The sequence below is a fragment of the Neofelis nebulosa genome, chromosome 8 (assembly GCF_028018385.1).
Source record: "Neofelis nebulosa isolate mNeoNeb1 chromosome 8, mNeoNeb1.pri, whole genome shotgun sequence".
In the NCBI taxonomy this organism is placed as follows: Eukaryota; Metazoa; Chordata; class Mammalia; order Carnivora; family Felidae; genus Neofelis; species Neofelis nebulosa.
In genome coordinates this window covers 10,694,131-10,717,544 of record NC_080789.1, presented here as the reverse complement: position 1 = coordinate 10,717,544, position 23,414 = coordinate 10,694,131, and the positions used below count along the sequence as shown (strand labels likewise).

At 56.8% G+C, this 23,414-nt stretch overlaps 2 protein-coding genes, 1 long non-coding RNA gene and 1 other non-coding gene across 13 annotated transcripts; 3 read left to right on the top strand and 1 right to left on the bottom strand.

Moving 5' to 3' along the window:
- Positions 1–4,434: 4,434 nt before the first annotated feature.
- LOC131518879 (uncharacterized) lies at positions 4,435–17,013 on the bottom strand. Of its 10 annotated transcripts, none has more exons than XR_009265326.1 (4): positions 9,581–9,848; positions 7,436–8,799; positions 5,762–6,797; positions 4,435–5,616 (listed from the first exon to the last, which is right to left on the bottom strand). It is a non-coding gene; the product is annotated as an uncharacterized LOC131518879 (long non-coding RNA). The 10 variants fall into 10 exon arrangements; XR_009265319.1 differs by having other exon boundaries at positions 4,436–5,616; positions 7,432–8,799; XR_009265321.1 differs by having other exon boundaries at positions 4,438–5,616; positions 5,762–6,268; positions 6,667–8,799.
- LGALS1 (galectin 1) lies at positions 8,532–11,941 on the top strand. Its single transcript, XM_058741344.1, has 4 exons — positions 8,532–8,657; positions 9,900–9,979; positions 11,288–11,459; positions 11,744–11,941. Exons 1-4 carry the CDS (start codon positions 8,649–8,651, stop codon positions 11,888–11,890), a joined length of 408 nt encoding a protein of 135 aa, XP_058597327.1. The 5' UTR covers positions 8,532–8,648; the 3' UTR covers positions 11,891–11,941.
- On the top strand, positions 16,552–22,913 carry NOL12 (nucleolar protein 12). Its single transcript, XM_058741343.1, has 6 exons — positions 16,552–16,701; positions 18,308–18,413; positions 18,929–18,977; positions 19,794–19,936; positions 21,192–21,289; positions 21,711–22,913. The coding sequence occupies exons 1-6, from the start codon at positions 16,619–16,621 to the stop codon at positions 21,874–21,876; spliced, it is 645 nt and encodes a 214-aa protein (XP_058597326.1). The 5' UTR covers positions 16,552–16,618; the 3' UTR covers positions 21,877–22,913.
- On the top strand, positions 20,397–20,525 carry LOC131484195 (small nucleolar RNA SNORA21). Its single transcript, XR_009248097.1, has one exon. It is a non-coding gene; the product is annotated as a small nucleolar RNA SNORA21 (small nucleolar RNA).
- Positions 22,914–23,414: the final 501 nt, after the last annotated feature.

The following is a 23,414-nucleotide window of genomic DNA, read 5'->3' as shown; positions in this document are numbered from 1 at the left end:
CATGGTTGGGGGTGCCTGGGTGGCTCAGTCGGTTAAGCTTCCGACTTTGGCCCAGGTCATGATCTCCGGGTCCTCGAACCCCACGCCCACCTCTCTGCTGTCCGCTCAGAACCTGCTTCAGATCCTCTGTCTCCCTCTCTCTCTGCCCCTCCCCCGCTCATGCTCTCTCTCCCTCTCAAAAATAAATATTTTGAAAAGAAGAACATGGCCGGAGGAGGGAAACACTCTTCTGGGCTTTGGGTTCGGAAGTTGTTGGCAGCCGTTCTGTGATCATGAGACCCACCCAACAGACTTCTCCACTTCAGGTGGCAGAGCAGAAAGATGGGAAGAACTTGGGGCTGGCTGTTTCCCCCAACTTTTTAATTTTAATTTTTTAAGTTTATTTTATTTATTTTTGAGAGAAAGAGAGAGAGACAGACAGACAGACAGACAGCAAGAGGGGGAGGGGCAGAGAGAGGGAGAAAGAGAGAATCCCAAGCAGGCTCCACACTGTCAGCACAGATCCTGATGTGGGGCTCAAGCTCACCAGCCCTGAGATCATGACCTGAGCTGAAATCAAGAGTTGGACACAACTGACTGAGCCACCCAGGCGTCCCGATTTTAATTTTATTCTAAGGATGTTATTTTTAAGAAATCTACAGCCAACATGGGCTTCAAACTCACAATTCTGAGATCAGAAGTCCCATGCTCTGCCAACTGAGCCAGCCAGGTGCCCCTTCCCCAACTTTTAATTCAGAAAAAAGGTTTGTTGTTTAATGTTTCTTTATTGAGAGAGAGAGAGAGAGAGAGAACAAGCAGAGGAGGGGAGAGCAAGAGGGAGGGAGAGAATCCCAAGCAGGCTCCGTGCCGTCCACGCAAAGCCCCACACGGGGTTTGATGTCATGAACAGGGAGATCATGACCTGAGCCAAAACCAAGAGTCGGACACTTAACCCACTGAGCCACCCAGGCACCCCCAGAAAAGTTTTAAACCAATATCTCAGGAAGCTGATGACCCCAATCCACGAAATGAAACAACTCCTTCCCACTACGCTCTCTGGTGTCCATAATTTCCGGTTTTGTCTCCCTCCTCCACCCCCACCCCCACCCCCATCCACTACCTTCTTGGTGACCAGAGGCCTTGGAGAGACTTTCTGGTGACTGCATGATGTTTCCCTTTGGAGGTGGCTGTGAGGCCAGTGACAGGAGCTCAGATTCACTGAAACCTGAGCTCGGCCTAGCATCACCTTCCCGCCTAGCACTCCGGTGATTTCATTTTCACTATTCAGAGGAACCACAACCAAGGGATGGTCCCTGTGGCTTTTCCCGCATTTCCTTATATGTCCAGTAGACCAAGTCCCCGCAAGTTGGAGTCGTCTCTAAATTCCATGGGTAACTTTTACCATGAGTAACTCAGCACCACACAGCTGCCACGTGGCGCCTTGGCTACTCGGGAACCGAAGGTTCCTCATCCCTGCCCTTCCTTTCTCTTCCCAAACCACATGTTTCCATGAGCCTGGGCGGTTCTAGCAAATCCCACTTCTCCGACACCACCTAAAAGGGAAAGCTGTTTCCTCTACCCGCAGAACACTTCTGACACCAGATGTATGGGTTTTCCTGCACCGAGTAAGTCTGTAGTCTTCTGTGGACAACTGGGTGTCCTAGAATTCGATCCTGGCACCACCCAGAGTTAGTGAAGACTCCACAGGTCCACAGGTTAAGGGTCCAGTCCCATGAGACTCCCTTTCCCCCACCTCCACCTTCCTCCTCCCCCCCCCAACCCCAGTCAGATGCCACTCGAAAGTCCCGGGTGTCACCTGAGCTTCTGACCGACTGGCTATAAATTGGAAGTTCCCAAAGCCCCCTTCTCAGATTCAATCATATGCTGTAACAGCTCACAAAACTCAGGGAAACACTTATGTTTACTGGGTTTATTGTATAATAAATGATATGTAAAGATACAGATGAACGGCTGGATGGAGAGATGCACAGGGCAAGGTCCAAAAGGGTCCCAAGTGCAGGAACTTCTCTCCCCATGGAGTTAGGATGATGTATGCCTGTAGATGTCTTCACCAACCCAGACTCAAACTCTGTATTTTAGGGATTTTTTTTTTAAGTTTATTTATTTTTGAGAGAGACAGAGACAGAATGTGAGCAGGTTAGGGGCAGAGAGAGAGAGAGACACACAGAATCTGAAGCAGGCTCCCAGGCTCTGAGCTGTCCGCACAGAGCCCGACACAGGGCTCAAACTCACGAGCTGTGAGATCACGACCTGAGCTGAAGTCGGACGCTCGACAGACTGAGCCACCCAGGCGCCCTGGGATGGATGTTTTTTTGTTTTTTTGTTGTTTTTTTTTAACGGAGTCTTCATTATGTAAACATGATTGATCCTAACTCAGTCTTCAGCCTCTCCCTGTTCCCTCATTGGAGGATAAGGGGTGGGGCTGAAAGTTCAAAGCTTCTAACCACGGCCTGATCCTTCTGGTGACCAGCCCCCCATCCTGAAGCTACCCAGCAGCCCACCAATCATCATTAGAACAAAAGACCTATCACCCAGGAACTTCCAAGGGATTTAGGAGCTCTGTGTCCGGCACCTGAGTCAAAGACCAAACATTAAAACAAAAGGCCTTCCCACCTCTTTTGTCACTTAAGAAATCCCAAGGGTCTTAGGAACTGGGGTCAGAGACCAAATATACATTTCTTATTTTCTCATACCCCCCAAGTTTTATTTTTACTGTTTTTTTAATGTTATTTTTTTTTTAATTTTTTTTTTCAACGTTTTTTATTTATTTTTGGGACAGAGAGAGACAGAGCATGAACGGGGGAGGGGCAGAGAGAGAGGGAGACGCAGAATCGGAAACAGGCTCCAGGCTCCGAGCCGTCAGCCCAGAGCCTGACGCGGGGCTCGAACTCACGGACCGCGAGATCGTGACCTGGCTGAAGTCGGACGCTTAACCGACTGCGCCACCCAGGCGCCCCTTTTTTAATGTTATTTTTGAGAAAGAGGAAGTACAAGCTGGGGAGGGCCAGAGAGAGAGAGGGGGGAACAGAGGATCCCAAGCAGGCTCTGTGCTGACAGCAGAGAGTCTGATGCAGGGCTCGAACTCACAAACCAGGAGATCATGACCTGAGCTGAAGTCAGATGCTTACTGGAGCCAAGCAGGTGCCCCTTCCCCAACTTTTAATTCAGAAAAAAATGTTTGTGGGTTTTTTTAATGTTTATTTATTTATTTTGAGAGAGAGAGAGAGAGAGAGAGAGAGAGACAGACTTGAATCCCCAGCAGGCTCCGTGCTGGGCCACCCAGGTGCCCCCAACTTCCCAAGTTTTAGTTTAGAGAAGTTTCAAAACAGCAGAAAAGGTGCAGCAGTGGGATAATGAACCTGGATCCCCAGTTGTCGATATTTGACCAATTTGCTCAATCACCCTTTGTATATATTTTGCACTGATTCATTTGAGAATACTTAGCAGATGTTAACATTGTTCATCCCAAATCCTTTAGCTGGCCTCTCCTAGGGGCAAGGACTAATCCTGGATTATGGCCACATAGAAAAGCTAGGACTGTCTCCGCAGCCATGCTCCACAATCATACAAGAACCGAGATCCCGGATGATTTCATCGAGCCACTGAATTAGCTGCCACGGAAACCTCCTTGGTCCAGATTTTTGTGATGTGAAAGTTTCCCTTAATTTTAAGATGATTTCTGTTGATGGGGCACCTGGGTGTCTCAGTCAGTTAAGCGTCTGACTTCAGCTCGGGTCATGATCTCACGGTTTGTGAGTTCGAGCCCCGCGTCGGACTCTGTGCGGACAGCTCAGAGCTGGGAGCCCGCTTCGGATTCGGTGTCTCCCTCTCTCTCTTCCCCTCCCCCACTTGTGCTCTCTCTCTCTCTCTAATAAACTTTTTTTTTATAGTTTTTAGAATGATTTCTGTTGAGTTTTCTGTTACTTGCCACCCAAAACCTCTCCTGATACGCAGGGCCCAGGCATATTCTAGAAAACATTAAAATGCACCCCCTTCCCTTAAGTCCCACATTAAATATAGGCGGGGCGGGGAGGTTGCTATGCATTTCCAAAGTATTTTTATACGTTTGAGACATTATTTGGCCATAGGGATCTAAGGTAGGAGTGACTAACCTCTAGGAAGACTTGGACACAATTTTGAAATAAGAAAATTCAGGGCGCCTGGGTGGCGCAGTCGGTTGAGCGTCCGACTTCAGCCAGGTCACGATCTCGCGGTCCGTGAGTTCGAGCCCCGCGTCGGGCTCTGGGCTGATGGCTCGGAGCCTGTTTCCGATTCTGTGTCTCCCTCTCTCTCTGCCCCTCCCCCGTTCATGCTCTGTCTCTCTCTGTCCCAAAAATAAATAATAATAAAAAAAAAAAACATTGAAAAAAAATTAAAAAAAAAAAGAAATAAGAAAATTCAACCCAAGAAAATTGTTTCCAAATGTTTCTGTTTTTACCACCACCAGGTTTGAAGCGGGAGTACAATAAAGGTTGATTCATTTCAGCTTTGCAGTTTTACCATTCCAGAGCCAATACATTTTTTCTCTTCAGGTCTCAAATATTTTCTAAGCTCTTAAAGAGCTCTCCGCTTCCTGCGAGTCTATAATTATGGCAAAAGAAAACGTTACAAAAATAAAGACTCATGCCTGAGCCCTAGAGGCTAATGAATGGCAGGGCCTCAACCCCACCCAGACCTCCTGGGAGAGGAGAGGTAGTTCCCCAAAGACGAGTGAGGGCCTGTAATCAGAAGGGGGACAGACACGGGGGGGAAGGCAAAAGTGACAGGAGCCCACTGTGTGTGGGGAGGTGGCTGTCTGGGCAGCAGACGAAGGCAGGGAGGTAAGACGGATGGGCAAGGTAAGTGGGGGCTGGGAGAGTGCCTGAGCTTAGGGGGCATCCCCCCACCCTGCCACCATCCCTTCTTCCCTTCATGGAGCAGGAGGAAACGATCACTGGTTTTTTACATTTATTTAGTTTTGAGAGAGAGAGTCCGAGCACAAGTGGGGGAGGGGCTGAGAGCGAAGGAGACACGGAACCCGAAGCAGGCTCCAGGCTCTGAGCCATCAGCACAGAGCCCGACGCGGGGCTCGAACCAACAAACCCGCAAGATCATGACCTGAGCCGAAGTCGGCCGCTTAACCGACTGAGCCACCCAGGCGCCCCGGAAAAGATCACTTTTTGAGGTCCAGGTATCCCGGGATCACATTCTTTCCTTGGTTCCATAGACGGAAGTCACTTCAGCCCTAGCTCCCTGTGTGACCTTGGCCAAGTAGCCGGTCTCTTTGGGTGGCTTCTGCTCCATCCTTAAATGAGGGAGCAGATCAGGTGCAGAATCTCTGGGGTCGTTTCCTGCTCTGACTTCTAGGACTTCGGAGCCTGCTCTGGTCACCTCCACCATCCCCGGCTGGGCCAGTCAGGTTGGCTGAGGGGTGTGGATGGTGTTTCAATGCGTCTGGCAGCCCTCCCTGCCACTGCCGGCTGGAGGAGGGACTGGCTTCACATGGGCAGGGCAGGAGCGGGCAGGACAGGGCAGGAGTCGGCAGGCTGGGAAGGGCCGCGCTGGCCTGGGTCCCCTGTCCAGAGGTGCTGAGCTCATTTCTAACAGCAGCGACCAAGGTCCAGCCTATAGAGCTGCCTGTAGAATGGGGGAATATTCCAGAGAGTTCGCTGCCCCTGCTGCAGAGCAGTGAGGGAGAAGGAGATCCCCCCTGGTGGGGAGCCTTGGCCTTGAGGGTGCAGAAGAGAGAACTAATGTGGAGCCCCACCCCCCCCCCCATCACCTCTGTAATCCTGCAGCCAGTCAGTGAATGGTAACGTTCCCACTTTCCAGGCCTGGAAACAGGTTCGGCGGGGGTAAGGTCCTTGGCCGCAGTCCCAGCCAGGCAGCCCCCAAATTAGGACTCGCCTCCCTTCTCCCGATTCTGACACCCCCTTCATTCATTTCAGGGCCCGGAGCGGCTTCCCTGTGCGGTACATCCCAGCTGGCAAGCATCAGGCAGGGGGGAGGTGTAGATGAAATAATATATGAAAGCAAGGCGCCGGGCACAGGGCCGGGCAGATAAGCGGGTGCCATCGCCAGGAGGCCCCGAGGACTGGGCGGGAGCTCGGCACACACAGTGCACCTGGTCCCTGCCCCCACCCGGGAAAACCATGACCCGTGTTACAGGGGACACTGGAATCTGGAGGGACTCCCTGCTCCAGCATAGGCAGGCAGGGACTGTCGGGGGTAAGGTGGGGGTAAGAGGGAGACTTCCCAGAGGTGTTGACCCCGGAAAGGTAAGCTCAGCCTAGAAAGAGACAAGAGGGAAGCTAAAACCTTCTGAGATTGTGGGGGCGGAATCACCTATTTAGTGAAACAGACATGAATTCCGCCCCATAGTAACCTTGTGTAGGAGAGCAGGGTTTCACCTCCCCAGTTGACAGATGGGCAGACTGATTTGCCAGGCCGCCCTGGGGGACGGCGTGGCAGGGCTGGGACCGGATTCCAACTCCCCGGACTCCCAGAGGGGCCTTTCCGGAGGCCCGTTCCCCACGCCATGCCGATTCTCTACCAGCCCTCAGCTGGCCAGACCCTGGAGAATAAAGCAGCCCCTCGTCCAACAGCAAACGCTTCGTGGTGCTGGGCTTGTCTTCCAAGTTGGGGGAAGCAGCGGGGGAAGCAGCTCTTGATGCCCTGGGAGCCCACCTGCTGGGCTGGGACAGCCAGCCCAGACCCACGTGACGCAGCCAGGAAAGGACTGTGCCGGAACCACCTCTGCTCCTCGGTCCAGGACTCCTCAAATGCCCCTATTGCTTGATCAGGCGGTGTCCGTGGCCCTTGGAGGGGAAGCACACAGGAAAGGCCTCGGAGCTGGCTCCGCCCACCCCCTCCCTTGTTGAGGTTTAGGAGAGGCCCTGGAGGAAAAACTGAAGCAGCTGTGGTTGGTTTCGGAGGCTTGGTCTCCGAGGGGTGATGGGCTCAGACAGGGGGCGGCCTGCGTCGAGGCCCAACGAGCCCCCCCTCTTCCCACTCCTCCTGTGCCAGGGGTGGGCTTCAGTCATCCGGAGGAAGGTGGGGTGGAGGGGGGGCAGCGGAGGGCCTGGCCTCCAGATGTGAGTCCCTCCTGGTCCACATCTTCGGTGCTGGCAATTTCAGAAGGGAGATGGCAATGCGGAGAAGGAGGTCCCAATGACAGCTCTCCGAGTAAGTGCCCCACCTTGCCTAGTGCTCCCCATCCCCCTCTCTCCTCCTGGCTCCTGGGTATGAGGCGAGCACCCCTCCAATCCACCCTCAACTCTTGCTGCAGCGATCTTCCCTGTAACTCGTGTCTGTCCTCAATACTCACCTTCCCTATAACCTTCTATGGCTCCCCAGCACCCTCAGTTAAAACAATGGCCAAGCCCCTTAAAGAAGCCCTTCATGATCCACGTACTGTTGGCCTCCCGGCCCCATGCCCCATCTTTCCCCAACATACCCCAAACTCCAGCCATGCCCAGATGTTCACTGTTCCGGTCTGCGCCTTTGCTCACGCTGGAAAGCCAGGCCCTCCTTCTTCATCCGTCCTTCAAAACCCACCTTCTTCACACTCTGGACACTCTCCTCGGCACCACGGTGCTTGTTCATGACTTCCCTTAGAGCCAGCAACATGCTACTTACTCAGGTTCCTGGCCAGGTCCGGCCCCAGCAGTGTGCTACCTGAAAGCAGGGGCTGGATGGAGTTCACCTCTGACTCCTCACAGGCCAGCGTATAGTAGATGCTCAGTAAAATGTCTGCTAAATGACCAGAGAAAGAAAAGGCAGTGCCTAGCCTTGGAGAGACAGATGGGAAGCGAGCAGGAGGGGGGGGGGGGATGTTCAGAGGGGGGACCCCAACCCTTCAGGGCTCGGCCCATCCCGGGCCGCCTCCCAGGCCTGACTCTCAAGCCGGAGGCTGTCAGGCAGGGGCTTTTGGAAGATCCCCAGCAGGCCCCTCAGGAGGCCTGAGGCCTGAGGCCTGAGCCCCGGAGGCAGCAGCGTCAGGCCTGGCACCCGGCCCAGCCTTTCTTTAGCGCTAGCGAGAAGCCTGAACAGCAGCCACAATCCCTGCTTCCGGGGGAGGCCCGGGTGGGGCCAGGGCCTTGTGGTTAATGGTCCTGGGCTCTCTGCAGAGGCCTTGCAGCGCGGCCACGCCCTGGTCCCTGCCAGGGCAGCCTCAAGAACCCCAATTCTAATTCCCTGAAGGACCCTGTATCCCCTCAGCCATCTTCTCTGGCTACCCCCGGAGCTCGGCCTGCTGGCCCTAGGCCCCCTTCCCGCCAACTCTCGTGCCTAACTCATCCTCAAACTATTTTCCATTGGCTTCCCCCAATCCCTGCCACAGCACAAATTTTTGGGTGGGGGGTGGGGAGGGATGAAGGAGAATGGGAGGTGGAGCCTGGACCCCGGGGGAGTGGTTAAAGAAGAAGGGGGTTTACCGCTCCGATTGGTCACCTCTGCTCCCGAAGGGCTTCAAAATTCCATTGACTCCGCCTCCAGTGGGGCCCCCTTCTCTGTCCTGACTTACAATTGGTTGGGCGCCCAGGGGGGCGGGACTCACCGGAGTCTGGTCCAGCTAAAAGGGTGGGAGCGGCCCCGGGGGCCCATCTCTCGCCTAGCGTCTTGAGACCACTGGTGCCGCAGTCCGCAGGAACATCCTCCTGTCCTCAATCATGGCTTGCGTGAGTGCGGGGACCCCGCTCCAAGGCCCAGGGATCGCGTGGGGGCAGACAGAGGAGAGTAGGCGCAGATGATCTGGGTTCTAGTCCCCAGGGTGTGGCTTTGAACAAGGGCCTTCTTTCTTCTGGGCCTCAGTGGCCCCGTCTGTAAAATGGGGGTGGGCGCCATGGTCCCCAAAGGCCTTCTCTGGCTTCAGACTTATCTGAATTCCTCCAGGGTCTGACAGCACAGTTATTTCTGCCAAGGTTTGACATTTTGCAGCTCCCTGATAAGTGGGAGTGAGAAGGGTGTGGCCAACTGGTGGGGTAGGGAGGCACTTGAAGGACGCCCGAGCCGCTGTCCCTTTCCCCCTCCTCCACCCCAAAGAGCCTCCTGTCCCCTCCCCCTCCTGCAGCTGTCCCCAGTCGCTGGGCCAGGGCAGAGTCATCCTCTGCTCCAGAGAGCTCTGCAAAGTCGCCAGGATCTGAGACAGGCTGCCCGGGAGGGCGCCTGCCTGGGTTAGTGGGTGGAGGGTGGTTCTGTCCAGGCTAGTCGGGTGGGGGCTGGGTAACCCTCCCCGCCACTCCCCATGCTGGGAGATGGGTGCTAAGGGAGAGAGAAGGAGGCAAGCCTCTTCCACAGGCCCCGAGGGAAAGGGTTCACGGTTCTGGCAGAAGGAACCACTCATGCCGGTTAAGTTGTGCGCTCGATCTTGCTAGTGCTGAACCAGCCAGGCTGCTGACTCCGGCCGGTGGCCACTCTCCCTTCTGCAGAGGGGCCTGGCTGCGCCCCTTAGGGGTCTCTTCTCCAGCCCCTGCCCCTCTCTGCACCGAGGGGCTCGAAGGGGATGGTGGGGGACCGCCCAGCCCCGGGCTGTTTCCTTTCCAGCCGAAGGGCGGACCTCTCCATCCCCCTTCCTTTGCCACCAAATCGCAGTGTCACTCACTCCGAGTCAGATTCTCTCCATCTATTAAACCAAGGGATGGAGCATAGCCACTCTGAATCCAAAATCCTCAAGCCGAACCGCAAAAACTTCAGATCTTGGCTTCTACGACCTCAGTCGTGTTACAGATAGGAAAAGGACCCGGTTGGGAGCAGGCACTTGCCCAGGACCACACAGAGAAAGAGTCTAGAACTTGCTACCGATTCCCCAGGCTTTCCGCAGACCGGGTCAGAGGATCCCGGGCGGGGACGACTCCACCCCGCCGCCCCACCCCCGGGCACTGCGTCCTCTAACCCGGCTGGTTGTGGTCTCGTCTTTGCAGGGTCTGGTCGCCAGCAACCTGAATCTCAAACCTGGCGAGTGCCTCAGAGTGCGGGGCGAGGTGGCCCCCGAAGCCAAGAGGTGAGGGGGTGCGGATTGGGGGGCGGGGGCAGGCGGCTTGGAGCCCGAGGGTCCGGCCCCGCGTCTGGCAGGGGCGTGGCCGGCCAGGCCCCGCCCCTCCCTCCGGCTGCGAGGGGGGTTGTCGGCGGTGGCGTTTTCTGAGTGAGTCACTTCCTGCGCGGGGTCTGGACGCCCCCTGTATACTCGCCCCCTTCCCTCCCTGCCGGAGACTCTTAAACTAAACCAGCTGCGGCCTCGTCATCTACCTTGGCTGGCCCTGCCCCCACTGTGCGCGCGAGCCAAGGCCGCGGGTGGGGGTGGGGGGGCCCGGGAGAGGGAACGAGGGGTGTCGCCCCGCCCTTGGCCCTCGGAGTTCCTTCTTTCCCGCGCTCTTCACTCACTCAACCTTTCGTCCCTCCGGTCCTTCCTTCATTCATTCACGAGGCCAGCTGCCTAGTTTCTCAGCAGCCATGTGACCTTGGACCAGTCCTCCAACCGCCCGAGCTTCAGTCTTACCCTATCACGGAGGGGGCAGGTGGTGGTGTGGAGGAGGTGAGATGCTGGCTCTCTCTCTCTCAGCGATGCTGGTGATGACCAGCGGACGTTAGAAAGAGCCGTACATTTCACGTGCATTGTCCATTTCATTCTTACCCCCACCCCCCACCCCCCACCCCCGGGGGTATTGCTATTGTCTCCACTCAGCAAATGTGTTATTGCTATTATTATTTTTTTTTTAAGATTATTTATTTTGAGAGAGAGAAACAGTGTATGCAAGCGGGGGGGGGGGGGGGTTGGGGTGGGGAGGAGGAGAGAGAGAGAGAGAGAGAGAGGGAGAGAGAGAATCCCAAGCAGGCTCTACACTGTCAGCACGGAACCTGATGCGGGGCTGGAACCCACATTATTGTTATTATGTGTTTATTTGCGCCATCGTTATTGAGCACCTACTGTGCGTCATCATGCTGGGCACCGGGAGTGCAGAGATATACCAGACAGGACACTTGCCCTCCCAGAGGTCACCTTCTGGAAGGAGTCCCCATCCTTGACCAAAGGGACACTAACGTCGGTGAGCGAGAGTCTTGGCCGTCAGTACAGCAAGACCCTTAGCGATCCTTCTTGTACTGCCGCCCATTGTGCAGATGAGGAGACTGAAATCCACAGAAGGCCAGGGACTTGCTCAAGGTCACACGGCAAGGAGGTGGCAGGGCCAGAACTAGAGTCCAGGTGTCTTGCCTCCCCGCTCAGTGATGGTGCACTGAGTGGCCCCGACTGGTCAGTCTGAGGGGGCTGCAGCTGGCCGAGAAGGCCTCAATGCCCCCTGCTCCCCCCCAGCTTCGTGCTGAACCTGGGCAAAGACAAGGACAACCTGTGCCTGCACTTCAACCCTCGCTTTGAAGCGCACGGAGACGTCAACACCATCGTGTGTAATAGCAAGGACGCGGGGGCCTGGGGCGCCGAGCAGCGCGAGTCCGCCTTCCCCTTCCAGCCGGGGACGGTCGCAGAGGTGGGCTGGGGCCTGGGGGCAGTGGGCTGGGGCGGAGCTGGGTATACTGGCTAGACACCTAGGTCCCACCCTCCCCTCCCTCCTCTGCCCCAGTCCCCTCCCTCCCCTCACTTGCTGCGTGATGGCCAATGAGCTGAGCGCCAGCCCCTCAGCAGCCCCGCCCAGGAAGTGGGGCTGCTGTTAGGGCTCCTTGAGGAAGGAGCTCTCCGAGGGCCCAGGACCTGCTGGCTATGACTGCCCAGCCCGGGCTCCACACCACTCACTGCCCTTCTCTGCCCCGCCAGGTGTGCATCTCCTTCGACCAGGCCGACCTGACCGTCAAGCTGCCAGATGGACACACATTCAAGTTCCCCAACCGCCTCAACCTGGAGGCCATCAGCTACCTGGCAGCCGATGGCGACTTCAAGATCAAGTGCATGGCCTTTGACTGAAGCCAGCCGGCTCATGGCCCCTAATAAAGGCAGCTGCCTGTCCTCTCCCTAGCCCAGCCTCGTGTCCTCGTGTGTGTGTGTGTGTGTGTGTGTGTGTGTGTGTGTGTGTGGAGGGGGGAGGGTGCGGGAAAGAGGGTTGCCACCAATTCCCCCAGGCTCCGCTCCTTTCTTCGATTCCATTCACCTCCTCGGTGCACACCTCTTAAGTGCCAGGGACATCTTCCCCTGCAGGGACATCTTCCCCTGGGTCCCCAGGGCCAAACAGGGAACTCGGTGCATAGGAGGGGACTGGTGTCTGCTAAGTGACACGCAGTCACAGTCCTCAAACAGCTCCCAACCCAGTGAGCCCCAGCACACAGTAGGTGCTCAAAAGATGCCGAATAAATGAAACCGGGGGGAAAGAGGCGTGGACAGACCGATCTGTGCCATGGTTATCTGATAGCACAGGGGGAGGTGGCGGGAACAATCCCTGAGGCTCCCCTCATTGGCTTTCATGGGCCAGAAAGAGATCTGGTTCAGAGTGTGGGGGCTACGAGCTGTGTGGCCTCGTGCATGTTAACTGACCTCTCTGAGCCTATCGGAGGGCTGTCCTGAAGATGAAATGATGTGTGAAGCAGGACAAGTTTAATGCCTGGCACAAGGTGGGGAGCAGTTTCCCATCCCTGCTGCACTACCTCGCGAGACATTCTTACCCGAATTTGAAGGGGAGGAAAGTGCTTCTGCATGATGACAGGACCCCTTGGCCTGCACCGGGCCCAGCTGAGCCCTGTGGGGCTCCCCAGGCATCCCAGCTTTGTGGGGCCCAGGCCACATACCCCAATGCTGGAGTGTAAGGGCAGCCAGGGTGCTAGTCTGGAAACTGCTGGTTCCGTGGCCCCGGGGCAGGACCCTCATCCCGACTCCGGGAAAGATGGGCTTGGGCAATGGGCCTTGGCCTTTTTTTTTTTCTTTTCTTTTCTTCTCTTTTTCCTAAGTTTATTTAGTTTTAGTAATCGCTACCCCCAATGTGAGACTTAAACTCATGACCCTGAGATCAAGAGTCACATGCTCTTCGGACTGAGCCAGCCAGGCAGCCCCTGCTGGCCTGTTTCTGTAGAGGAGGAACTGGGGTGTGGAGGGACCATGCCAGCACCCCCGCCCCCGCAGACTTGCAGCTTAGCCTCCAGGCCCCCAGAGGCCTCCTGCAGGGCAGAGGAATTCGGGGAACTCACTCGGCCTGAGATGAGGTGTCCATGTGTCTCTCCTCTTATTGGAGAGACGTGTCCAAAGAGGACACGTCTTCAAGACCCTCCAGGCTCTGTCACCCCAGAGGGCGGTGTTTAACCCAGCCCATCACACTTACTTGTCACAAGTGATGGGATCTGAGCTGGTGGCTGGGCCACCCTGCAGACCGACCATTTCCCAGCACCTCTTCCTTCCTGCTCCCTGCCGCAGGCCCCTACCTCCCTGAGAAACAGCCCCCAGAACCGAGCCAATGTTTTGGATGACTCAGGCTCAGAACCTCGGTGTGGGCTCCCCCCAAACCCTAGGGCACTATCTCCTGAGCTGTGTATGAGGGGCGGGGGTGGGGGGGGTGGGGGTGGGGGGAAGGCTGGCAAATTTCATTCTCCGGGTAGCGCAGGGTGTGGGACTCACAGTGGCACTTTTCCACCCCGAGATTTAGTTTCCCTATCTGTAAAATGGGAGTATTTGCACCTGAGCCCTTTTGGGTGGCTGATTCCCATCTCAGTGGGTCCCCTAGGGAGAACATCCCTATAAGACGGCCCCAGGAGGATGGAGTGCACACGCTGGGGTCTGCCACGAGCCACACCCCATCTCCGGGCTCTCCTGGGGCACCCGAGTGGCCGCCTGAAGGGAAACGGCTTTGGAAGTCTGGCTGTGGTGGGGCGCCCTCTGCTGGACAACGGAGAAAGTGTCTCTTGGACTGTCTTTTCCCGGGCCTCGGGGTTCAGCCCCACTGATGCTCCTTAGGCGGGCTGAACACCCACAATACACCAGGTCTGGGAGGCACTACAACGGGGCAGAGGAAAGCCCTGGGGCAGATAGGGAATGAAACCACTGGGTTTGGAGGAAGGAAACCGGGTTCAGAGTCAAACACACCTGTGTTCAAACCCCAGTTCCATCACTGTGTGTCCTAGGACCGGTTGCTAGACCTCTCTGAACTCAGTTGCCTCATTACCGAATTGGAAAAATACTCGTATCCACCCTGTGGGATTGTTGCAAAGATTAGCTGAAATAATGTAGAGAAATGCATGGTGCCCGGCACCCAGTAGGTGCTCAGTAACCATAAAAATGATTTCAAAGGAGAAACCCATCCAAAGAGGGGTAGGTGTTTTAGACCATGAGCTGCCATAAAGGGCTCTCAAGTTTTGGAGTCTGGGTGGGGTACTAGGCCCTTGTCTCCTCTCCTGGGGCAAGGGGACCTGAAATGCCCTGGGAAGTGTGGAGTAATGGTGCCTGCCTGAGGTGGCAGGCTTCGCTCTGCACTGGAAGCTTCTGGACCCGAGGTCTCCCAGAGCTCCGCAGGGGCAGGCAGGCAGCAAGGGCTGGATGGGCTGCAAGAGCCAACCACCCAGAGCTCCCCACACAAGGTCCTGCAGAAGCAGCTGTCCCCTTCCTCGGTCCCTGTCTCTGTGTCAGGCTGGAAGTTCGGGGAGGACAGAAGTCAGGGAATGGCTCTGTACCCCACTTACTATTTGAGCCACTTTGGCCAAGGCACTTCCCCTGCCTGAGTTTCCGTTTCCTCACCTGTATAATAGGGGCGAGAGCAGCGTGCGAGGCATGTATTACTTAATAACAAGTCACAGGGAGGTTGGCAAGGTCAACTGAGATAATCCACGGGAGGCCCCGAGAACATTCCTCAGCACAGAGGAAGACTGAACGGGTGGACCGTGGAGAGGGAAGGAGCCCAGGGAAGTTTATGATTTATCAAGTCCTGCGGCACTTTTCATCTATAGCCAGTCTGCTTGGGGCAGCGGAACCTGGTAAACAGCAGGCAGCAGCCCTGAGACCCAGTGCCGGGGATCCAGGAGGAAGCCCAGCATCGCTGGGGGCATCACCGGAGCCAGGGCAATGCTTCTACCCAGAGGGAGGGTACCAGGGATGTTTTAGGGTGTGGCCACTGAGGGGCAAAAAGTCAGAAGGGCAAGTGTTCATCACCCTGAAGCCCCACCATTGGGGCAGTCCCCTGCTGTGCCCTGGGTTCGAGGATAACTTCCTCTCAGCACCCAGCATGGAACCCTTCAGGCAGAGCCCCCTTGTGAAATGGGTTCGACATTCACAGAGAGATGTACCCACTGTGTGTCTGGCTCCTTCCAAAACCCACGGTCAGGGTCCACATCTTGCCCTCCACAGCGGGCACGCGAGCTCCTGGGGGAGGGATCCCTCAGGCCAGTGCCCCAGGGAGCTGGACCACGAGGCCACAGACTCAGGTTCAAGTCCCAGCTTGGACACAGAGTAGCCCTGTAACCTTGGACACGTTGCGTCTGCTGAAAGAACACGTCTCTTCTCCGTGTGCCTGGCACACAGTAGGCACTCGATGCACGTGTGTTTACTTGCTCTCTGGGTTCCCGTTACTTGTCAAAGGAGAAGGGGGCGGAGTCTTAAGGGCCGTTTATTCCTCTGATGTCCCTACTCTCAACTAGTTCTGGGGTCACCTCCTCTGAGAAGCCCTCTGCACTGGAGGAGCCAACACTGAGCTCCTGCAGCCTCCTGTGCTTCTCCCTTCACTGTGACCCGGCACTGTGACCCTGCCAGACTGGCCAGTCTTTAAAAGCAAGGGTAGCAGCTTGTCTGCGGCACCCAGCACAGATGAACTGAGATAGGGGATTCAGGCATACAATCCTAGTTACTACAATGCCCCTGCAGGTGGTGTTCTACTGAACGCCTTCACATGCGTGCCCTCATTTTCAGTAGAGGATGTGCTGTTACACCCCCATGGCACACTCCGGGAAACTGACACACAGACAGGGGAGACGGCTTGTGTCGCAAACACGTGCGAGGCATGTCTTACTTACACACACTGTGACATAACTCACCTTTCCTCAGAATCGTGGTTCTCAAAGCGTGGTCCGTGGACCAGCAACCCCTGAGAACGTGTTAGCGATGCAGATTATGGGGCTCATTCTAGACCGGCTGAATCAGGAACTCAAAGCGGGTGCAAAGCCATTTGTGTTTCAGCAAGTCCTCTGGGGGATTCTGACGCAAGCCAAAGTTTGAAAACCACTGCCTTGCAATAACCCTACAAAGTCACTGTAATTATCCCCATTTTACAAATAGGCCAACTGGGGCAAAGCAAAGGCAATTGGTCCAGAACCACAGCTGTACGTGGACGACCAGGGTTCTAATCCAGATAGTTTGGCCCCAGAAGTGTGCTCTTGGGAGACCACCAACGAGTTGACATCAGAATCAAAAGTAAGATCAGAAATATTTGGCCCGTTTACTAATATCTCCGTACTGAGCACCTACTGCACGCCGGCCACCGTGCTAGGCTCTGGAACCTCGCTTTCACTGTTGCTAGTCTACGAGACGGATTGGGGTTAGGAATCACGGAGGGGGAACGCCCAAAACGCAGGGCTGGGGAGGCCGACCCCGCGGCCCCTTTAAAAGGCGGGGCCTGAGGAACGGAACGACGGAGCCTAAGCGCGCGGCGCGCCCGAGAGGGTAAAAACGGTACACCCGGAAGTGTCTTAGGCGTGCGGGCGGCGCGCTGCCGGAGGCCTCACCGCTATGGGCCGCAACAAGAAGAAGAAGCGAGATGGCGACGACCGGAGGCCGAGGCTCGTTCTCAGCTTCGACGAAGAAAAGCGGCGGTGAGTGCCAAGCCTGGAGCGGATCTCCTTCGGGCTGCCGGCCAAGGCCACGGCCTGGCCCGGGCGGCTTCCACTCACGCAGAGGTCCCTTCCGGCCCCTCCCTCTTGGCGTGGCCCGTTGCCCCCCCCCACCCCCCCCCCTTTCGACACCAACCCCCACTGCGGAATGGAAGCGGCCGCTACCGGCCCCCAGCGTGGGGAATGGAACCGCCCGCCCCGCCCTCTCGTTGCTCACTTTGCACCTTGCTCCTGCTGTGTGCGCTTCGGCTGGGAGCTGGCGGCTCGTAGCGGTGGCTTCGACCTCCCTAGCCCCAGCCCAGCCGCCCCACACGCGGTAGACTCAGCTGTTGGTGATGAGTGATGAGTGAATGAGATGAGAGTGGCTCAAGTTCACGTATTCACTCGTCAAGACGTGTGCTGAGCTCCTTCGGTGTGTGTGCCAGCCTGATCGCAGGACCCCTCAGTTGGACCCCTGAGCCTCAGCGTCCAGTCCGTCAGATGCTATCCATTCAGAGTGCCACTTTGGCATATGGTAGCGGGTCAGCGAAAAACCTAGTGTTGGGCCCCGGAACATTTGGGGATGGTGCAGCCAGCACTAGAGAGATGAGAAGGAGCCAAGATCAGATAGGAGAGGGGAATGCTGGAGCATCGTCAGGATACACAGGGTGGCGTCAACAGGCCCTACAGTTGGGTCCAGGGGGCAGGTGTCCTGGGCAAATGCGCCAGTCCGGTGGAAAGTTTGCAGATGTCTGGATGAGGGTGGCCTTAAAAGTGGCCTTGCTGGGGCGCCTGGGTGGCGCAGTCGGTTAAGCGTCCGATTTCAGCCAGGTCACGATCTCGCGGTCCGTGAGTTCGAGCCCCGCGTCAGGCTCTGGGCTGATGGCTCGGAGCCTGGAGCCTGTTTCCGATTCTGTGTCTCCCTCTCTCTCTGCCCCTCCCCCGTTCATGCTCTGTCTCTGTCTGTCCCAAAAATAAATAAAAAACATTAAAAAAAAAAAAATTAAAAAAAAAAAAAGTGGCCTTGCTAAGGGGGCGCCTGGGTGGCTCAGTCGGTTAAGTGTCCGACTTCAGCTCACGGTTCGTGAGTTTGAGCCCCCCCCCGTCAGGCTCTGGGCCGACAGCTCGAGCCTGGAGCCTGCTTCGGATTCTGTGTCTCCCTCTTTCTCTGCCCTTCCCCCATTCACACTCTGTCTGTCTCTCTCAAAAATGAATAAACAAAAACAAAAACAAAAAAATTAAAAGTGGCCTTGCTAGAAATGGCTTAATCCCCTGGGTAATGGAATTTGGCAATGTAGAAGGGCCCCCACTGGCCCTGTTGCTTGAAGTCGAGAGCCTTGGAGGGTGGTGGGTGGAAACAGGCAGCATCTCCCTCTTCTTCCTAAACTTACACTCTCTATGACCTTTCGCAAGTGACCTAGCCTCTCTGTGCCTCAGTGTCCCCATCTGTAAACTGGGAATTGGTACCTGCTTACAAGTTGTGAGGAATACGTGAGTTAAACCCGTGTTAATTTTCGGAGCAGTACAGAAGTAGTGGTTTTTCTCTCCCTGGAGTGAGCCTTCCTTTCCTTGTGTCCCCTCCTGACTCTCCCTTGCCTCTTTCCGGTAGGGAGTACCTGACCGGCTTCCATAAGCGGAAGGTAGAGCGGAAGAAGGCAGCCATTGAGGAGATCAAGCATCGGCTCAAGGAGGAGCAGAAGAAACTCCGGGAGGAGGTGCAGGGGGAGGAGGAAGGGGACTAGGGAGACAGAGAGAGAGAGAGAGTGTGTGTGTGTGTGTGTGTGTGTGTGTGTATGTGTGTGTGTATATATATATATATATATATATATCTGAATATATATGTATCTGAATATATATGTATCTGAATATATATATATCTGAATATATATGTATCTGAATATATCTATATCTGAATATATCTATATCTATATATCTATATCTATATCTATATCTATATCTATCTATATCTGACTCCCAAGGGATTTACAGCCTTGGTTAGCCTTAATAGGGGTATCTGCAGGAATGAGGGGAGGTGTGGGCAGGCCTGGGGAGCAGTTTGTACAGGTAGAATCATGGTGGGCCCAGGTCTGGGGAAGGTTCAGGATGGAATCTCCTAGTGTTTCATCCCGAGCCACACATGGTCTCACTCACCCTGGAGGGGAGCAGTGCTCTTGCCCGGGGTTGGCCGGAGAGGCCGTACTCACTGTGTTCCCTTCCCTTTTGGCTGTAGCGCCATCAGGAGTACTTGAAGATGCTGGCAGAGAGAGAGGAGGCTCTGGGTAAGTCCCAGCTTTGCCCGGACCTGGAGAAGAGCTAACAGGCCTAGGCTTTTTTTTTTTTTTTTTTTTAATCCTTTGGTGGGTGAAAGGGGAGAGGTGTGGGGGCTGCACAGAAGCCAACTGCCCTAGCTCTAGGCGTCTTGGTGGTGACCTGGGGGTCACGGGTGGTGTTCAGGGACGTCTAAATGTGAGTGGATCAGAGGCGCCTGGGTGGCTCAGTCGGTTGGGCGTCCGACTTCGGCTCAGGTCACGATCTCGCGGTCCGTGAGTTCGAGCCCCGCGTCGGGCTCTGGGCTGATGGCCCAGAGCCTGGAGCCTGCTTCCGATTCTGTGTCTCCCTCTCTCTCTGCCCCTCCCCAGTTCATGCTCTGTCTCTCTCTCTGTCTCAAAAATAAATAAACGTTAAAAAAAAAAAAAAATTAAAAAAAAAATAATAAAATAAATAAATGTGAGTGGATCAGAGATGAGGAGGACAGACGTCTTGGTATAACGATTCCTTAGCAGAAAGCCCAGTTTCTGAGGCCTGGAGGGACTAGGAGTGGACTAGGAGTAGAGGGAATGGGCAGCAGCAGCTGCTGGGGTCACATCGGGTTTGTCCTAGATGAGAACCAGATGGTCTGAGGTCCCTCTGGAGCATCAAGGGAGGAGTTGAATCACTTACATTTGTCCACAGGCCAGGCTCTGGAGCCGGTGACTTCCCTGGACACTCTCCCATAGAGTAGCGGTGGCCGCTGCGCTCCAGGGCTGGGAGGGGGGTTAGAATGTGGTCACTTGTGCTATGAGGCTGTGACCCGCTTCTCTGCCCACCTTGCACAGAGGAGGCAGACGAACTGGACAGGTTGGTGACAGCAAAGACAGAGTCGGTGCAGTATGACCATCCCAACCACACGGTCACCGTGACCACCATCAGCGACCTGGACCTCTCGGGGGCCCGCCTGCTTGGACTGCCCCCACCCGAGGTGGGTGTAACTTCCGGCCCCAGGAGGGAAGGGGCCCAGGTGCAGACCGGCTTGTCGGGGTTTCTAAGTGCTGGCCCATGTCCTGGGGATTGCAATGCCGGGGGCTCTCTCCCTGCTGGGTGCTCGTTAGAGCCTGGACCAAATCCCTGACCCTGGGGCTTCCAGAAGCCAGTTCCATGTCTGAGCGGCTGTGGGAGCGTGGGCAGGTGTCTGCCTTGCCAGCTTTCCTTTCTGCCCCAGTAAGTGGCGGGGGGTGGGGGTGGGGGGGTCACTGGTGATAGCGCCTGTCTCGTGGCGGTTGCCGTGAGTGTAAAAGCGGTTAATCCGAGAGAAGCACCTAAGATCGCCGTTTATTGTGGTCACTCCGTTGCACGGTAGCAGTCACACGGAAGTTGTCAGGCTTTGAGCTGGGAGGTGTTAGCAGGTTGCGACCAACATCAAAAAAAAAAAAAAGGATCCCCCCCTTTTAAAAGCACTCAGCGCGCCTTGACTAATGACGCACCGAGCCGTCGCTAAAGGGCGGACTGAAAACGCTGCTTTTGGGTGAAGCGGCAGCGTGTCGTGTTCCACTTCCGTTGGTGTCACAGGCTGTTCGCCTCGGCAGGGGCGGGGGCACCGACTGCTGGGGGTGTGAGCGAAGGGAGAGGCTTGGGAAGTGACAAGGAAATGCTACGCGGGCGGACCGGCCCCAGCTCTCGACAAATAAATACAAGTGAACAATTAAAGAAAAGGAAAGAGAGCAGAACGTCATTGAAAACATCAAAAAGCCTCCCAGTTAAGTGTCATCTGAGACGTTTATTTCCGGCTGAAGTTGTGTCTGCCTGGCTGTGTGGGCCTTTCCCGGAAATACCTGTAGTACATGGTTACGAGGCAAACCACACTTCCTGTCACGGGTTCACGTGTCCTTAAGTCCTGAGCTGCTGCCTTGTCACGCCCTCAGTGGTCTCGCCCTCACCTTCTGTTTTGTGCTCATTCTTCCGCACAGTCCTCCCGGCCTCCGCTTACGGTGGACGGTCAGACGTTCACGGGCGAAAGAACTCGAAAACTGGGGGTGAGGCTCTGAGACACAGCTCTTCCCCGTGTGATCCCCGCTTTGGGGGCACACGTGGCTTTTCCACCCGCGGCCTTCTCCGAGCCCCTGAGCCAGGCCTCGAAGCGGCAGGCCATGCCCTCACGTGACAGAGCCGTGACTGCTCGGGGTCAGGCTTCCCAACCTGCCACTCTGTGTGACAGTCCTTGTCCTGTGCTTCTTTAGCAAGCGGCCGGGCACGGGTCCGAGGAAGAGGCGTCATCCACGGAGAAGGTGACCAGAGCCTTACCCAGGAAGTCCAGAGATCCCCTCCTGTCCCAGCGGTGAGCCCTGGCCTGTCCTCCCCTATGACACTGCTCCATCATGGCTGACAGTGGTGGCCGGGCCTGTGGAGTCGCCTCTCGCTGGCCTGTGGCGGGTGGCACGGGGCAGGTGTGGAGCCTGGAGCAGCCGCTCTGCTTTGCCTGTTGAGGAGTCCCTCCCTCCTTACTGTCCCCCACCTCCGCTCCTTGAGAATGGCCAGCCCTGGGTGCCTTCGGTGCCTGGGGTAAAGGCCTTTTCATGAGCTGAGGAGCTGGCAGGGCCTCTGGGGTCAGAGCCGGCTGCCTTTGGCATGCGTGTGGTTCTCCCGGCACTCAAGGCCTGTTCCGACGTCCTCCGTGAGCCGGGCAATCAGTCACCCCGCCACCCGGCCTCCCACCCATGCCTTGTTCCCAGCCTCACCAGCCTTGCACCCTCCTACAGGATCTCCGCTCTCACGGCTTCGCTGCATGCACACAGTCGCAAAAAGGGCAAGAGGAAACATCCCCGACGGGCCCAAGACTCCACCAAGAAGCCCCCGAGTGCCACCCGTACGAGCAAGACCCAGCGCCGCCGGCTGACGGGCAAAGCCCGGCACAGCGGAGAGTGAGCCCCGAGAACCAGGCCACGCCCCAGCCTGGGCTGTCAGGGGCCGTCCTGTCTCCGCTTGGCGGTCCCAGGAACCCAGCACTGCGGGGGTGACTCTGCGGCCCCGGCTTGGGAGGCAGTTCCTCTGTGGCCCAGAGCTTGGACGCTGGAAGGGGGCAGGCAGCTGAGAGCTGGCTTCCCTCAGGAGGAGACTTCAGAGCCAAGTCGGGGGCATCTTCCTTAGTGGGAAGGCTTCCCACCGAGCCGTCCTCGGATTTGTGAAGCTAAGTGCCCCTGTGGTCTGTTTGTCCCTGACCCTGGTGCCACGTGCCCAGGGCAGGCTTGTGAGGGGGTGGAACCTGTCGGGGAAGTGGGTCCGTCCTCACCGTCCAGCGGTCTTCCCCGTGGGGGTGAAAAGGTCGTGTTGGGTCTGGGCCCCCTCACCCGGGCTCCAGGCCAGCATAACCACTGCTAGGGTCCGGAGTCGTCCTGCTGCTCTGCGAAGCGGGCCGCCGAGGCAGGTGGCTGAGCGTTGCCAGCCTCTGCCTGTTACCGGCTGAGGCTGTGGGTCCGTCCCTTCTCCGTGGCCTCCTTGGTCCCCTCAGCTGAAATGGAAGTGCTGGAAGCAGATGAGTTCCAGAGCATTCCCCAGCCCCAAACTTGGGCGTCCTCCCCAGGCTTCCAGCAGCTCGCGGAGAGACACCGATCAAGGCGTGATTAACCCCTTTTAAAGAGAATGTGTCTCGACTCACTCGAAAGCGTGGCGGTTCCCAGGCAGACCCCTCAGGAGGCCAGCGGGTGTTCTGCAAGGCTGCCGGGTTTTCACGCCCCCCCCCCTCCCCCCGTCCCTTCCTTGTCCCCGCTTGTGAGTGAGCCGCCTGACCCCCCGTCCCCTGACCGAGCAGGGTGGAATCCTGCCTGCAGCAGGTAGATAGATACATGGTGAGGACCGCCGGAGCACCTGTCGAGGAACCCCGTGAGCCGCCACCACCCTCTGCCGCTCGCTGGCTCCTGGGATTCTGGCGCGGAGCACAGGACCTGTGACCTGGCTCTCTGCTGCTTCCCGGTTCTCGGGGGTGGGGTGACTCCCTCCGCCCGGCCGACTCCACCCTGGCCAGAGGGTGGGGCCCGCCAGCTCTCCAGGTGGTTCTAGCGCTCAACCCAGGGCAGCGAGCGTGAGCCTGGCCCTCACAGGCCTCCGGGAGCGGAACAACACCCTGGGTCCGAGGGATTTGTGCACACAGCAGGGCTCGGGTTCAGATCCTGGCTCGGCCCCTTGGCCTCCGTGTGAGCCTCGCCGTGCTGACCTCTCTGGGTCTGTCGCCATGCGTAAGATGGCAAGACACCTACCTCTTAGGGCTGCCCTGGGGCTGAAAGGAGCCACTTCCCAGGTGCACCTGCAGGGTGCCTACGGCTGCCGCTGAGACATCTGACCCACGTCTCGTCTCCCATCCCCAGAGACACGGGGTCACTCACCACCCACATCTACGGTTTGTGCCGTTTACGAGTATTAAATTCTCAGCCACTCTCTCCTGTGTGTGACATCGGTTCCTCCAGCAG

Bases quoted from the DNA above. Each gene is read 5' to 3' on its own strand.
- LGALS1 (XM_058741344.1), top strand. The intron at 9,980-11,287 runs GTGAGGGGGTGC...GCTCCCCCCCAG, and splicing joins GTGGCCCCCGAAGCCAAGAG to CTTCGTGCTGAACCTGGGCA. The intron at 11,460-11,743 runs GTGGGCTGGGGC...CTGCCCCGCCAG, and splicing joins AGCCGGGGACGGTCGCAGAG to GTGTGCATCTCCTTCGACCA.
- NOL12 (XM_058741343.1), top strand. From the start codon at position 16,619: ATGGGCCGCAACAAGAAGAAGAAGCGAGATGGCGACGACCGGAGGCCG. The intron at 18,978-19,793 runs GTAAGTCCCAGC...CACCTTGCACAG, and splicing joins AGAGAGAGAGGAGGCTCTGG to AGGAGGCAGACGAACTGGAC. The intron at 19,937-21,191 runs GTGGGTGTAACT...GTGCTTCTTTAG, and splicing joins TTGGACTGCCCCCACCCGAG to CAAGCGGCCGGGCACGGGTC.